At 35.9% G+C, this 15,908-nt stretch overlaps 1 protein-coding gene and 1 pseudogene across 3 annotated transcripts in view; one reads left to right on the forward strand and one right to left on the reverse strand.

Annotated features, from left to right (window-relative positions):
• Positions 1-15,908, reverse strand: part of TAOK1 (TAO kinase 1) — a 140,244-nt gene that overhangs the window by 70,970 nt on the left and 53,366 nt on the right. For all 3 annotated transcript variants that reach the window (XM_019739502.3, XM_074320800.2, XM_019739501.3), the window contains one exon: positions 14,368-14,592. In XM_019739502.3, the coding sequence (XP_019595061.1) occupies positions 14,368-14,499 (132 nt within the window). In that variant the 5' untranslated portion in view covers positions 14,500-14,592. The remainder of the gene's footprint in view (positions 1-14,367; positions 14,593-15,908) is intronic.
• On the forward strand, positions 11,053-12,630 carry LOC141568948 (Y-box-binding protein 1 pseudogene; annotated as a pseudogene).

A 15,908-nucleotide genomic window follows, 5' to 3' on the forward strand; every position in this document is an offset into this window, starting at 1 on the left:
CTTTTTCAAAATTGTTTTTGTATATTTTAGCTCTTTTGCCTTTCCATAAAATTTTAAAATATGCTTGTCAATATCTGTTTTTAAAAGCCTGTTGGGATTTTGATTGGGACTGCATTGAATCTGTACATCAATTTCGAGATAACTGATGGCATGACAGTATTTAGTCTTCTAATCCATCAGGGCAATATATCTCTTCCCTTATTTAGGTCTTCTTTGATTTTTTAAAATTAGTGTTTTATCGTTTTAAGTATACAAATCTTGCATCTTTTTTGTTGGATTTATACTCCAGTATTTCATTTTGGGGGTACTATAAGAAGTACTTTTAGAATATAAGAAATTCTAGTTGTTCACTGCTGACATAATAGAAATACAATGGATTTTTGTTTATTGATCTTATATCCTTCAGCCTTGCTAAACTCACCTATTCTGGAAGTCCTTTTATAGATTGTTTGGGATTTTCCAAAGTAAACAATCATGTTGTGTACAACCCAGTAAATATGGTAAATATGTGGATAAATTTAAAAACTATTCTTGCTCTTAAAAGTCTTTAAAATACATATGACTGTTTAAAGTGAAAATTATGATACTAAATTGTGGGTTTATAATTATGTAGATGCAATACATAAAACAAGAGTAGTATAAAGGATATAGAGAAGAACCATGATGTCTACATTTTCCTTGAAGTGGTTAGTATTAACAAATGAACTGAAAAGAGAATACAATATTCTTCTAATAGAATAAGACAACAGGAGAGAGAAAAAAATTTTTTAAAGTGTTTGTATACATAAAAATGTACAACGTACAACAGAATTAAAGGAGCTATGAGTAATTAAAGAAGAGTAAAATACCACATGTATTGTACCCATGGCCCGGAAATAAGAATAAAGATAAAATTGGCTGTAGGTCCAAAGACAAACTTGATTCTTTCAAGAGCAAAAAAGGAGTAGGAAAGAAAACAAATACAATCATTTTTGTTCAAACCAGGAAACTGTCTATGAAGATCCATTTGGGAATTGTTTTAATGAACTACCGTGTTTCCCCGAAAATAAGACCTAGCCAGATCATCAGCTCTAATGCGTCTTTTGGAGCAAAAATTAATATATGACCCAGCCCTATGTTATATTAATATTATATTATATTATATTATATTATATTATATTATATTATATATTATATATTATAGCCGGTCTTATATTATAGGAAAATAAGACCAGGTCTTATATTAATTTTTGCTCCAAAAGACACATTAGATCTGATGGTCGGCTAGGTCTTATTTTCAGGGAAACACAGTAATACGAATGATTTGAAGTCAATTAATATCAATTAATTATATGTAAATGGTCTTTCTACATTTCTTTTGTGTATTTATTTTTTCCTTACAACACTAAAATATTTGCTATAACCATTGAAAATATAAAACTTGCCAAGTCCCTAAAAGAATACAAATTAGTATTCATCTCATTTTTAAAAATGAAGAAAGAAGCTTTTGTAACATAAATAAATGACTTCACTGGGATCATATGTGTTCTGCCACATTTGTTGGCACTACCTGATTCCCAGGCCAGTGTTCTGTGGCCCACCTGTTGACATCATATTGGTTCTAATTAAGTACTGGAAACTAAAAGAATTTTTATTTTCCTGGCAATCTAGAGATAGTGGTTCTTTTGGACATCTAACTCTGGTTTGGTTTCAAATACTTACGATACTAGTCCTTGATTAGCTTGGCTGATGAGACAGCCACCAGAACTGGCTCAATTAGAGTATTTTTAAATTTAGGGTGATCCTCGTTCCCTATTAATGAAAATTCAGAAATACATTATACGAACTATTTTCAATCATCTAAAAAAATGTGACAAGTGTCCTTCCTCTTGTATACTCTATAGACAGACACTGTACCTTTAGCCCTGTCCTGGTGAGAGGACACAAGAAGAAAAGCACTCATTCATGTGCACACACTCACGTATGCAACATGTAGACACATACACTCCACATGGATTTGTCTGATACCACAAAATATGAAGGTTAGTGACCTAGAAATGGAATTACAGCAAAAATATTCAATTCTGGGCTACATTCAAACTTGACTCATCTACAAGGTGCATGCTTCCTAGACATCAAGACAATTAACAGAAAACACCGCTCAGAGCAGTTGCCTGACTCCTCTAAGCTTTCATGCAGTGGCTCCTGGGATTGTCCTAACCTGAACCTAGGTTTCTTGACTTCCTAAGTCAGCTTTTTTGTTTCCACCCTTGTTTTATTATACAAATCTGTCAAACGTACAGCAAAGTTGGCATAGCACAGTGAACCTTTATGCCTTGTCAAAAGTCACAAACTTTTTCTATAAAGAGCGATATATTAAATATTTTAGGCTTTGTGGGCCAAATACATATCCTTCTTTTTTATTGCACATTATTTTTTCAATGTAAAAACCATTCTTAGTTTGGAAGCTGAGCAACAATAGTTCACAGGCTGGATTAATAAGCCCTTGGGCTGTAGTTTCCTGGCCCCTACTATAGAGAAATCTTCTTCATTAACATTTTGCTACATTTGCTTTTAAACTGTCTATCTAAATATACATATTGTTATCATTACATTATCATTATTTTATTACTGAAGAGGATTTGAGAGTACACTTCTCAGCCTTGGTTCCAAAGTACTACTTCATATAGTTCCAGAGAATAAGAACATTCTCTTGAATGAACCTCAGTACAATTGTCAAATTTAGGAAATTAAGCATTGATATAATACTGTTATCCAGTGCATATATAGTCCATATTCAAGTTTTACCAACTATGTTAGTAATGTTCTTTATAGGAATTTTTTTCCAATCCAGGATCGCACATTGTGTTTAATCACCAGGTCTCTCCAGCGACAGCTCCTGGTAACTAGCTTATACTAATTTGCTTTTGTTGCTCCCTTAGATCCTTACTTCTGAGATTATGAGACTTTCTCTCCCAATCAATCACAGTTCTCTGAAATAATCCAGCCTGGGTAGGACAACCCCAGAAACTATTGCATGAGGAGGTCTAAGCATTAGAGAATCACCCGCTTCTCCCCCAAATTCTTTTCCACAGGTGAGGAACTACAATGCACACCTTCTTACCTGTTAAAAAAGAAGTTCTCTTGAGTTTATCAATTTAAATTTTAATTCTAAAATGTGTATTCTGCACCCTCACTGACAATATCTAGTTTAAGCTCTCAGCATTTCTTTCCTGAATAATTAGAAAAGCTTCATACTCAGCCTCCCTTCTTTGATTTTTGGTATATGCAATCTTTCCTCCACACTGCTACAAAAATAAACTTTCTATATTACAAATGGAAATACAGTATTTCTGTTGCACTTCAGTGGCTCTCTCAAGGCTTCAGAATAGGGCCCACATTTCTTAGTATGGTGTAGGAGGCTCCCTTGTCTTTCCTTTTTACCTTTTCTTTGATCACATCCTCAGTTTCCATTACAACCTTAACTGAAACGTACCCATTTCAGTCATACATTTCAACAAAGACTACTGACAAGTTCTGGCTTTGGGATAATACAATTTTATAGTTTCATTTAAAAACTTTAAATCACTGATATTTTGCCAATATGTGATTTAATTCAGTCCATTTAATAAAAGGAAAAGGACAATATTACTTCCACCGCTGGACAGATCATATGGGAAGGTCTAAAGAAGAGAGAAAACCTACTGAAATTCTGTACTTTTCAATATTAATGATGAAAGACCAAATGCTCCAAAAACCCATGTTTTACAGAAGGATATGTAAAAAGTCCATGCGAGTGCAAATAATATTAACCAAGGGAAATTTCAATACTAATTCCTGCCACGATGCTTGTGTTAGATTATCCCTGAAGCCAAAATAACTACAAAGCAGGCAATGTATGTAAAACAATTGTATGAAACTATTGGAGAGCAACATATGCAGGCAAGGCTTTAGAGACTAGACTCCTTCAGAGAATAACAGTATACAAATACTCAATGGAGAATATCAGAGAGATTTTTAAAAAATATATAAGAAAAATTGCACAAACAGGAGGAAGGCAGTTGAAATACTATAAGGGTTTTTACATTGAGATGTGGTAAAAGTGCTAATTTAACTATAATAAATCAGGAATATATATTATAATCTCTATGGCAACAAAAAAATAAAAATACATAATCGAAAAGTTAATAGAGGAAAAATATATACAGAGGATACCAAAAACATGTATATACATTTTAAGGAAAAAACCTGTATCAAAATTGTAATACTCAATATATACCGATAACAAAATATGAATACATGTCACGTTTGACTTCTGCAATTACAAGAGGTGCTCAAAGTGGTTACCCTTCAGCATAATTTTAATAGTTTTTTCCTTTCTTAAAATGTGTATACATTTTTGGGGGCACCTCTGTATATATCACTCATGCCTTTTTGTATGCCGTAATTTGATGCTTTGACATCTGGGGCCTTCTTAACAAAAAAGGCCTGCTACTCCCAGATATAGCTAATTCCTACAGATAATAAACAAGCACGTCTTACATATACAAACCACCAATCCAGAGCCCGTATCTCCAATGACCTCACACTCTGGGCCTCCTATCCCCTGCGCTCATCACTGAAGGGCCAAGTACCAGACAACGAAGGATAGCCCCTATACTCCAGAGCCTGCTGAAACTAGCTAATCCTAAACTTGCTTATCCTGTCTCACCTGTTCCTCCCCATAGAAACCACAATAAAGGCTCTTGCCCATGTATTTCCTTTGATTCCTCTGTCTCGTGACTGACACCACTGCTTCCCCACGTGGCCCCCTATGCCCACTTCTCTTGGGATCTGTGAGTATAACAAACTATCTTTTCAACGGCGGTTGTTACCTGATCTGTTGGCCTACCCATAGCTAAATAATAATAAAGTCTATATTAAAAATGATAACAGTAAACATTTGACTAATTCATAGTTGGCAAGAATGATGAATAAAGGAAGAGATACTGTATTTCCCCGAAAATAAGACCGGGTCTTATATTAATTTTTGCTCCAAAAGACGTATTAGGGCTTATTTTCAGGGATGTCTTATTTTTTCATGTACAACAATCTATATTTATTCAAGTACAACAACCTACATTTATTCATGTACAAAAATCTACATTTATTCAAATACAGTCATGTCATCTTCTTCTGGAACATCATCATAACTCTTAAGACCTCTAATTCCAGCTGAATTTCTTGTGACTCCATTTCCTGTAGAACCATTGGCCCCAATCTCTCATGTGCAGCAATAGAGCTCTCCTTGAATGAGCGCTTCTTGTCCATGTAGTCTGCTCATAGTGCATTGGCAACACAGCTGTCAGTGATTTTATCCCCTGAATTCTTCACCCAAGTCACGACCTCTTGCAGGCGAGGCTTCACAAAGTTTCCACGCTGATTTCTCTCCATTCTATTTTCAATGTAGTCATTGATTTCCATGCGCAAATGGTCCTTGAATGGCTTGTTTATTGAATACCAAGAGTCTGAAGATAGGCAGTCATTCCTGCGGGAATCATTATTTGATCTATTCTTCTCTCTGCAAGGAAGTTCATGTCTTTAGTGCAGTGAGTGCTGGCTGAATCCCAGACTAGCAGACCTCTGGCCACCTCGCAAAACAAGTGGGAGCATTAAATTGACGCACTTCCTTATAACTGCTTGTGCGCACCAGGCTTTTTCGGTTTCAAGAACATAAATGCCTGAAACACGTTCAACCTTATCTTTCTTGACCTTAGTGATGATTAGAGGTGGGGCTCTCTTTCCATCCAGACGAACTGCCAAAATACACATAACACACACACTTTTCATAACCAGTGGAGGGAATGTAGATTGATGAGGCTCCCCTCTGATCAATTGTCGTTTGAGATCCTTGGCCCATAAACACTGCAGTTTCATCCATAGCAATCATGTTGGAGAGTTGGTATTTAGAAAAGTTGATGCCATCAACAAAGGACTTGAATGCAATGTAAGTGCACGTTTAATAACTTCAGTATCTTCCAGCTTGAACAGTGGTGTCGATCTTAGAGACAGTTCATATCGCTGAAGGAAGCCATCTAGCCAGTGTTGTGATGCGTTGAATTCTTCTGGGAATATTTCTAACTGTGGTGCCATTGCAAGGGCAAATGCTTAAATATCAGCCCTGTGCACAACCAAAGCCTTTGCTCTCCTGTCAGCAATCCATTCACAGATGATGTTTTCCAGCTCAGGAAATAATGGTTGCCGACTTGATCCACACTTAGGCTTGTTAGCATTTCCCTCATCCACCTGTTCACCAAGGTTATCGTACTCTGCTCGCCATTTTGGGACCATTTGGAGATCCAGCTTCTTCTCTTTGCAGAAAGCCGAAAGAGTCTTGCCCTGGGAGTCCTCCATGATTCTTGCTTGTACTCGACGGGATAGCTCTTTCTTTTTGCACTCATCTTGTCTGGGGGTCAAAATATTATTTCCTTTAAATCTACCATAAACCAAGTGTTAATTGAAGATGAGACAAGATTGGCAACAAAAATGATGACAGTTAAGAATGATGGTCCACACAAAAGCGATGAAAAATTGCAGGCACCAAAATTCAGAAAACATTTCTTTATTTCACAAGAGTGCAGTAAGTACGTCAGTTACAACACACGATGTATTGAATTATGAAGATTCACATTAGATACAACCACGTCCGTTCGTTATCAAGTGCGCACGTTATTCGTGCGCTGTGTCTGTACTCTGATTGGTCATTCGGCAATAAGTCTCGAGTTCATCTGTTTACATAGGCATTTATCTCTCATCCAAAGGTGCCCACTTGGGTATTTACAAATACTTAATTATAATTTATATTATCATTTATTTTAAGTATTCATGTAAATAATATTTATATTTAATTATATATTAATATTATTTTATAATTCAATACATCCATCATGTACTGCAAGGGACGTACTAAATGCGTCCATCTGACTGACATCTAACGGTAACTGGAGCTTATTTTTGGGGTGGGGCTTATTACAAGCGTCCTGAAAAATCATGCTAGGGCTTATTTTCTGGTTAGGTCTTATTTTCGGGGAAATACGGTAGTACAAACAGAAATTAAATAGGAAAACAACAGACTTATGTTTAACTAAAAATAGTAATTGCATCAAATGTAAATGAGCAAAACACTCCAATTTAAAAAAGTTGAGATAGGGAAAAAGTTCTTTGACACACATTGGTCTTGGTAGCAGTTTCCTGGATATGACACCCAAAGCACAAATTAACAAAAGCAGAAATAAATAAATGGGACTACATCAAATTAAAAAGCTTCTGTAGAGCAAAAGACGCAATCAATAAAATGAAAAGGCAATTTATGGCATGGGATAAAATATTTGCAAATCATCAAGAAACAGAGAGAGAGGCCCAAATAAATAAAATCAGAAATGAAAGACAAGTGACAACAACATGACAGAATTACTAAAGATTATAAGGAAATACTACGAAAAATTATATGCCAACAAATTGGACAACCTGGAAAAAATGGATAAATTCTTAGAAACATACAATCTTCCAAGACAGAATCAGGAAGAAACAGAAAATCTGAACAGACCGATTACTTGTAAGGAGATTGAATCTGTAATAAAAACAAAAACAAACAAACAAAATGACAACTCCCAACAAACAAAAGCCCTGGACCACAAGGATTCACAGGTGAATTTTACCAAACATCCAAAGAATAATTATTACCTATCTTTCTCAAACTATTCCAAAAAATTGAAGAGGCGGGAAGGCTCCCAAACTCATTTTACAAGGCCAGCATTACCCTGATTCCAAACTACTACTAAAAAAAAAGACTACTACTAAAAAAAAAAAAATTTATAGTCCAATATCCCTGATAAACATACATACAAAAATCCTCAACAAAATAGTAGCAAACCAAATTCAGCAACACATTAAAAAGATCACACACCACGATCAAATGGGAATTATTCCCGGGATGAAAGTTGGGTCAGTAGCCACAAATCAATTAATGTAATACACCATTCACAAACAAAATGAAGGATAAAAATCTTATGATCATTTCAACAGATGCAGAAAAAGCATTTGAATAAATCCAACATCCATTTATGATAAAAAAAAAATCTCAGCAAACTGGGAATCAAGGGGATATACCGCAAAATAATAAAGGTCATATATGACAAACCCACAGCTAACCTCAAACTCAACAGTGAAAAGCTTGAAAGCCTTTTTTTTAAGATCAGGAACAAGTCAAGGATGTTCACTTTCACTACTTTTATTCAACACAGTATTAAAAGTCTTAGCCACAGCAATCAGATAAGAAAAATAAATAGAAAGCATCCACATTGGAAAGCAAGAAGTAAAACTACTATTAGCAGATGAGATGATACTATATACGGTGTTTCCCCGAAAATAAGACCTAACTGGAAAATAAGCCCCAGCATGATTTTTCAGGATGACATCCCCTGAGCATATGCCCTAATGCATCTTTTGGAGCAAAAATTAATATAAGACCCAGTCTTATTTTCGGGGCAACATAGTATAGAGAATCCTAAAGATTTCACACACAAAATTAGAACTAATAAATGAATTCAGTAAAGTAGCAAAATATTAAATTAATATTCTGAAATTGGTTGCATTTTTATACACTAATAATGAACTATCAGAAAGAAGAAAACAATCCCATTTACAATTGCATTAAAAGAATAAAATACCCAGGAATAAATTTAACCAAGGAGATAAAAGACCTATACTTAGAAAACTGTGACACTGAAGAAAGAAACTGAAGAAGATACAAACAAATGAAAGGACTTACTGTGCTCATGGAGAGGAAGAATTAACATTGTAAAAATGTCCATACTGCCCAAAGCAATCTACAAATTCAGTGCATTCCCTATCAAAAGGTATTTTTCACAGAACTGGAACAAACAGTCCTACAATTTATATGGAACCACAAAATGCCCCTAATAGCCAAAGCAATCTTGAGAAGGAAGAACAAAGCTGGAGGTATCATGCTACCTGATACCAAACTATGAGTACACTACAAGGCTATGGTAATCAAAACAGCATGGTACTGGCATAAAAACAGACACATGGAACAGAACAGAGAGCCCAGAAATAAACCCACACCTATATGGTCAATTAACCTATGACAAAGGAGGCAAAAATATACAATGGGGAAAGATAGTCTCTTCAATAGATGCTATTGGGAAAACTGGACAGATACAAGGTGGGGGGAAAATGAAACTAGACCGCTTTCTTACACCATATAAAAATAAACTCAAAATGGATTAAAGACTTAAACATAAGACCAGAAACTCTAAAACTCCTGGAAGAAAACATAGGCAGTAAATGCTTTGACATCACCATTAGCAGTATATTTTTGGATATGTCTCCTTGGATACAGGAAACAGAAGAAAAAATAAACAAATGAGACAATATCAAACTAAAAAATTTTTGCATAGCGAAGGAAACCATCAGCAAAACTAAAAGACAACTTACCAAATGGGAGAAGATATTCACCAGTGATACATCTGATAGGGGTTAATACCCAAAATATATAAGAAACTCATACAACTTAACACCAAAAACAAATAAACAATCCGATTAAAAAATGGGCAGAGGACCTGAATAGACATTTCTCCAGAGAGGACCTACACATGGCCAATAGACACATGAGATGCTTAACATCACTGACCAACAGGGAAATGCAAATTAAAAAACCACAATGAGATATCACATCTGTCGGAATGGCTATCATCAATAAATCAATAAACAAGTGTTGGTGAGGATGTGGAGAAAAGGGAACCCTTGTGCACTGTTGGTGGAATTGCAAATTGGTGCAGCCACTATGGAAAACAGTATGGAGCTTCCTCAAAAAAATTAAAAATAAAACTTGCATATGCTCTAGCAATTCAACTTCTAGGTATTTAGCCTAAGAAAACAAAAACACTAATTCAAAAAGATATATGCACCCCTATGTTCATTGTAGCATTATTTAAAATAGCCAAGATATGGAAGCAACCTTAGTGTCCATTGATGAATGTATAAAGAAGATGTAGTACATACATTCAATGGAATATTATTCATCTATAAAAAAGAACGAAATCTTGCCATCTGCAACAACATGGATAGACTTAGAGGATATCATGCTAAGTGAAACAAGTCAGACAGAAAAAGACAAATACCATATGATTTCACTTATATGTGGAATCTAAAAGACAAAATAAACAAAAGAGAAACAAACTCATAGATACAGAGAACAAATCGATAGTTGCCAGATGGGGGACTTGGGGCATGGGTGAAAAGGTGAAAGGGAATTAATATGTACAAATTGCCAGTTATAAAAATAGTCACAGGGATGTAAAGTACAGCATAGGGAATACAGTCAATATTTTAATAACTATCTATGGTGTCAGATGGGTACTAGACCTATCAGGGTGATCACTTTGTAAAGTATATAAATGTCTAATCACTTATGTTGGATACTTGAAAGTAATATAAAATTTCATGTCAACTGTAATTGAAAAATAAAAAAGATCAATATACATAAACCAGCTGTATTTCTATACACCAGCAGTGAACAATCTGAAAAGGCAATTAAGAAAGTAATTCCATTTACAACAGTATCTAAAAGAATACCAGACTGATGAATAAATTAAGCAATGCAGGGTAAGACTTGTATACTGAAAACTACAAAACACTGCTGAACAAAATTAAAGGAGACCTAAATAATGTTTAGAAAGACATCCTGTGTTCATGGATTAGGAGATTTAATATTGTTAAAACGCAAATACTACCAAACATGATCCATAGATTTAAGTAATCTCTATCAAAATTGCAACAGACTTTTTGTAGAAATGGAAAAGCCAACCCTGAAATTCATATGGAATTGCAGGGGGTCCAGAATAGCCAAAACTATACTTTAAAACAGTAACAAAGTTATTCCTGATCTCAAAGTTACTACAAAGCACAGTAATCAAAACAGTAATATACTACCATAAAGATGAATATATAGACAAATGGAATAGAACTGAGAGTTCAGAAATAAACCTATACAATATGGCCCATTGATTTGACATGGATGTCAAGACAAATTCAATGGAGGAAAAAACAGTCTCTTCAACAGATGGTACTGGGACTAGATTTCCACATGCAAAAAAGTGAAGTTGGATCTCTGCCTCACAACATACACAAAAATTAACTCAAAATGGATCCAACATAAGAGCTAAGAACATAAAACTCTTAGAAGGAAACCTAGAGGTAAATCTTCATGAATTTGGACTTGGCAGTGGATTCTTAGACATGACACCAAGCACAAGCAACAAAAGAAAAAACAGATAAATTGGACTTCATTCAAATTTAAAACTTCTGTATATCAAAGGAAATTATCAAGAAAGGGAGAGTTCCATCAGTAGCAGGAGCAGAGAGCAGCCCCACCGCTGTGCTGGCCTGGTTACCGTCACACTCCTGGGAGGAGCCGCAGCTGCTGCAGCGGGCGTCACCATCACCGCAACCAAGTGCGGTGAGGCTGACCACTAGCAGCTGCCACGGCCCATGGCCCCGCCCTCAGCACTGCTAGACCCCAAGCCCGCTCCACGGGGAGCGCAGGGAGTGGCTTTACATTGGCGGCGCCTGCTGGCGGGGACAAGGTCTACGCAATGAAGGTTTGGGGAACAGTAAAATGGTTCAATGTAAGAAACGGATATGGTTGCATCAACAGGAATGACACCAAGGAAGCTGTATCTGAACACCAGACTGCCATAAAGAATAACCCCAGGAAGTGCCTTCGCAGTGTAGGAGCTGGAGACTGTGGAGTTGGATGTTGTTGAGAGAGAGAAGGGTGCAGAGGCAGCAAATGTTACAGACCCTGGTGGAGTTCCAGTGCAAGGCAGTAAACATGCAGCATACCAGAACCATTATAGACGCTATCCACGTCGCAGGGGTTCTCCACGCAATTCCCAGCAGAATTACTGTGTTTCCCCCAAAATAAGACCTAGCCAATCAGCTCTAATGCGTCTTATGGAGCAAACATTAATATAAAACCCAATATTATATTACTTACAATTATATTAGACTCGGTCTTGTTTTATTATACTTATATTAATTTTTGCTCCAAAAGACGCATTAGAGCTGATTGTCCAGCTAGGCCTTATTTTTGGGGAAACACGGTACCAGAATAGTGAGAGTGGGGAAAAGAATGAGGGATCGGAGAATACTCCCAAAGGCCAGGCCCAACAGCGCCGACAGGTGACAGCTCCCACCTTACTACACAAGCAGAGACCCTACTGGCGTTGACCACAGTACGTATTCCATCCCGCCTGTGCAGGGAGAAGTGATGGAGGGTCTGACAACCAGGGTGCCAGAGAACAACGTACACCAGTGAGACAGAATATGTATCGGGGCTATAGACCTCGATTCTGCAGGGGCCCTTCTTGCCAGAGACAGCCTAGAGAGGACAGCAATGAAGAAGGTAAGGAAAATCAGGAGATGAGACTCAAGATCAATGGCCACCTCAACGTCAGTACCGCCATAACTTCAATTATTGATGCAGAAGCCCAGAAAACCCTAATCCACAAGATGGCAGATACAACAGCAGCCCATCCACCAGCTGAGAATTCATCCGCTCCTGAGGCTGAGCAGGGTGGGGCTGAGTAAATGCTGGCTTATCATCTCTACTATCATCCGGTTTAGTCATCCAACAAGAAGGAATGAATATGAAATAACAGCAATAAGAAATGAGTGAAAGATTAGAGTTGAAGACTGTAAGTACTTGCTTTTTGCCCACTGACCAGATAACCAGAACTATCTGCATTATCTATGCAGCATGGGGTTTTTATTATTTTTACCTAAACACATCTCCTTTTGGTAATGACAAAAGTGTTTTTTTAATTTTAAAAAAAGCCTGTTTTTCCTCAATACACCTTTAAAGGTTTTTAAATTGTTTCATATCTGGTCAAGCTGAGATTTTTAAGAACTTCATTTTTAATTTGCAGTAAGTTCACAACTTGATTTTTTTCAAAAAAGTCAAACTGCAAACACCTGTTAATAAAGGCCTTTAATAATAATAATAATAATAATAATGTGAAAAAAACTACAGAATAGGAGAAAACATCTGCAAATCATATATCTGGTAAAAATTTAATATTCAAAATACATTAAAAGAAACCCTGCAACTCAACAACAGAGACAACTCAAATTTTAAACTAGGAAAAGGACTGGAATAGACATTTCTCCAAAGATACATAAATGACCAATAAGCACATGAAAAGATGGTCAGTTTTATTAGTCATTAGAGAAATGCAAATCAAAACCACGAGATGCCACTTTACACCTAACAGAATGACTACAATCAAAATAACAGAAAATAACAGGAACTGGAACTCTCGGTACACTGCTGGTTAGTAATGGAAATGGTGCAGACTCTGTGGTGCAGTGTTGACATTTCCTCAAAAAGATAAAGAATTACCATGTGATCTGGTATTTTCACTCATAGGTACGTATCCAAATTTATAAACAGGGAATCAGATACTTATATGCCAGTGTTCACTGTAGCATTTATTCACCATAGTCAAAAGGTGGACACAATCTATTGTCTGTCAACAGATAGACAAACAAACCATGATATATACATCCAATGGAATATTATTCAGCTATGGAAAGGAATGAAGTACTGAGATGCTGTAACATGGATGACCTGTGAAGTGATATAAATTATACATGAAGTACAAATATTGTATGATTCCATTTATATAAAATATTAATAGGCAAATTATAGAGACGAAGAGTAGATTAGAGGTTATCGGGGGCTGGGTGGAGAGGGAATATTTGGAGTTATGCTAATGGATACAGAGTTTCTGTTTGTCGTGATGAAAAGTTTTCAAAATAGATAGTGGTAATGGTTGTACATCATTGCAAGTGTAATTAATGCCACAAACTGTACACTTACAAGTGGTTAAAATGGCAAATTTGATGACTTTTTTTTTTTTTTTAGCATAAAGTACACATACAAGAAAAAAAGACTTGGGTCCATATCCTCCTGCCAAATAATAATCCTAGATTTTCATAACACTAAAATTGACTCTGTATGGAACTTTACAGAAATCAGTGTTCTGCAATGTTGAATTCCATAGCAATACAAATGATAAGACCAACAGTGTGCTAAAAATTCTAAACATGTAAATTCAAGCAAAATAATATCCTTTCCCATTTTTCCAATAATCCAAAAAGCTCAATAAATAAAACCATCTGCTTTCATATTATACACACACACACCTATGCAAGTGACTATAAAATGGACTGTGGCCTGTATCTCTTTATATTATTGTTTTTAACTCTTCCAGGACTGGGTATTAAGTAAATGCTGGTCACTGACATTAAACCTTTAACACTTACAAAATACACTGCTCCAAAGCTTCCATGGCCAATTTCTCTGAGATCTGTGAAGAGCTTCTCTGGATCTTCTTTGAAGAAGAGCTCTGCAATTTCAGGGTCCTTGAGGCTGCCTGCTCGGTTAGTTGATGGCATCCTGCTGGGCAATCAGCTGTCTGATTCTAATTTTATACTGCTATCCCAATCCTTGGTTCATCTGTATGAATGAAGCCACGTTGGCATAAACTACTGTAGAGAAATAAGAAAAGAAAAAAGTCAGGAAAAGCAAAAGCTGCTAAGAATAATTAACGTAAGATCACTTTTCAACAGCACATACAAAATTATCTCAGGTCTAGAACTTCACTGAGAAGCAAGTGTGGTCTACAGTAATTCCTAGTACAGTAATTCCTAAAGCTAGTTCATCATCACAATCACCTGTGGTGCTTAAAAAAAAGATTCCTACTCTATATAGTAGTATATGAGCATATACTATACATAAACTTCTAAAAGTTAATTAAATCTTTATATCTTGGAAGCCTTATATCTTGGAAACCTGTCTGTATCAGACTTAAAGATTTAGATTTACCTAATCCTGATGCAGTGAGCCCATCAGCAGAAGAAATAGTACAACACAGAGACTATTAAAAACACGCACAACAACTCAAGATGTACTCATAGTATGTTTCTAACAATAGGAGGAGTCCCATCTATTAATAATGTTCAAATACAAGAAAATACACAAAAGACAACTCGGTAAGTGGTCTTTCTTTTCCTTTCACATACCACATGCCAGTGTTTAGTCAACTGTAACACAGACATTCCAAAGAAAAATGCAATGGGAAAAAATAATGAATTTAACGCAGACAACTGCTTCCCCCATAAACCTGATTCACACAAAATATGGCCTTTATCAAATCTGCTTCATTAGATATGTAGACACTACAGATAACCAGTAAATTCCCTGGTGATTCTGCTACCAGTTCCTTTATATCAGATTACCCAATTTTAACTGAATCTCGTAAGTGAGAGGCTCTAGAACCTGAGTTCCGGAATGACACTACCTATACAGGAATCCTGGCAACACTCTTTATAAGCTGTGACTTGGGGAGCCTCATTTTCCTAATGTGTAAAATGAAAACAATAACTTAAGTAATTGAGTAGTTATAAGGGTTAAATAAGTTAATAAATGTAAGCACAGACTAGTACTCAGGCATACTAAGCACTACATTAAATGTTAGCTATTCACCAATTCACCAATTTAAAAAACACACCTCCAAAACGGATTTCACTAGACTTCCAATTTTCTCCATGCCCTTTATATAACTTAAGCAGCTAACTACCTATCTCATTTTTAAGTCACTGAAAATTTTAATTCTTGCCAGAAAACTTCTTTGTAACTAAATAAAATATATTTATAGGTCTTGTGTACCTTCCTAAATTAACACTACACTGCAATAAAAAACATTATTTGTTAACTGTTATTTGTATTCCATTTCTAACATACTTTCAAGACTGCCCCATATACTTTTACCAATTTGCCTGCTCTGAAAGTTCCCTAGAACAAA

This window comes from Rhinolophus sinicus, chromosome 12 (assembly GCF_057876585.1).
Source record: "Rhinolophus sinicus isolate RSI-liver-muscle chromosome 12, RSI-T2T, whole genome shotgun sequence".
Taxonomy (NCBI): Eukaryota; Metazoa; Chordata; class Mammalia; order Chiroptera; family Rhinolophidae; genus Rhinolophus; species Rhinolophus sinicus.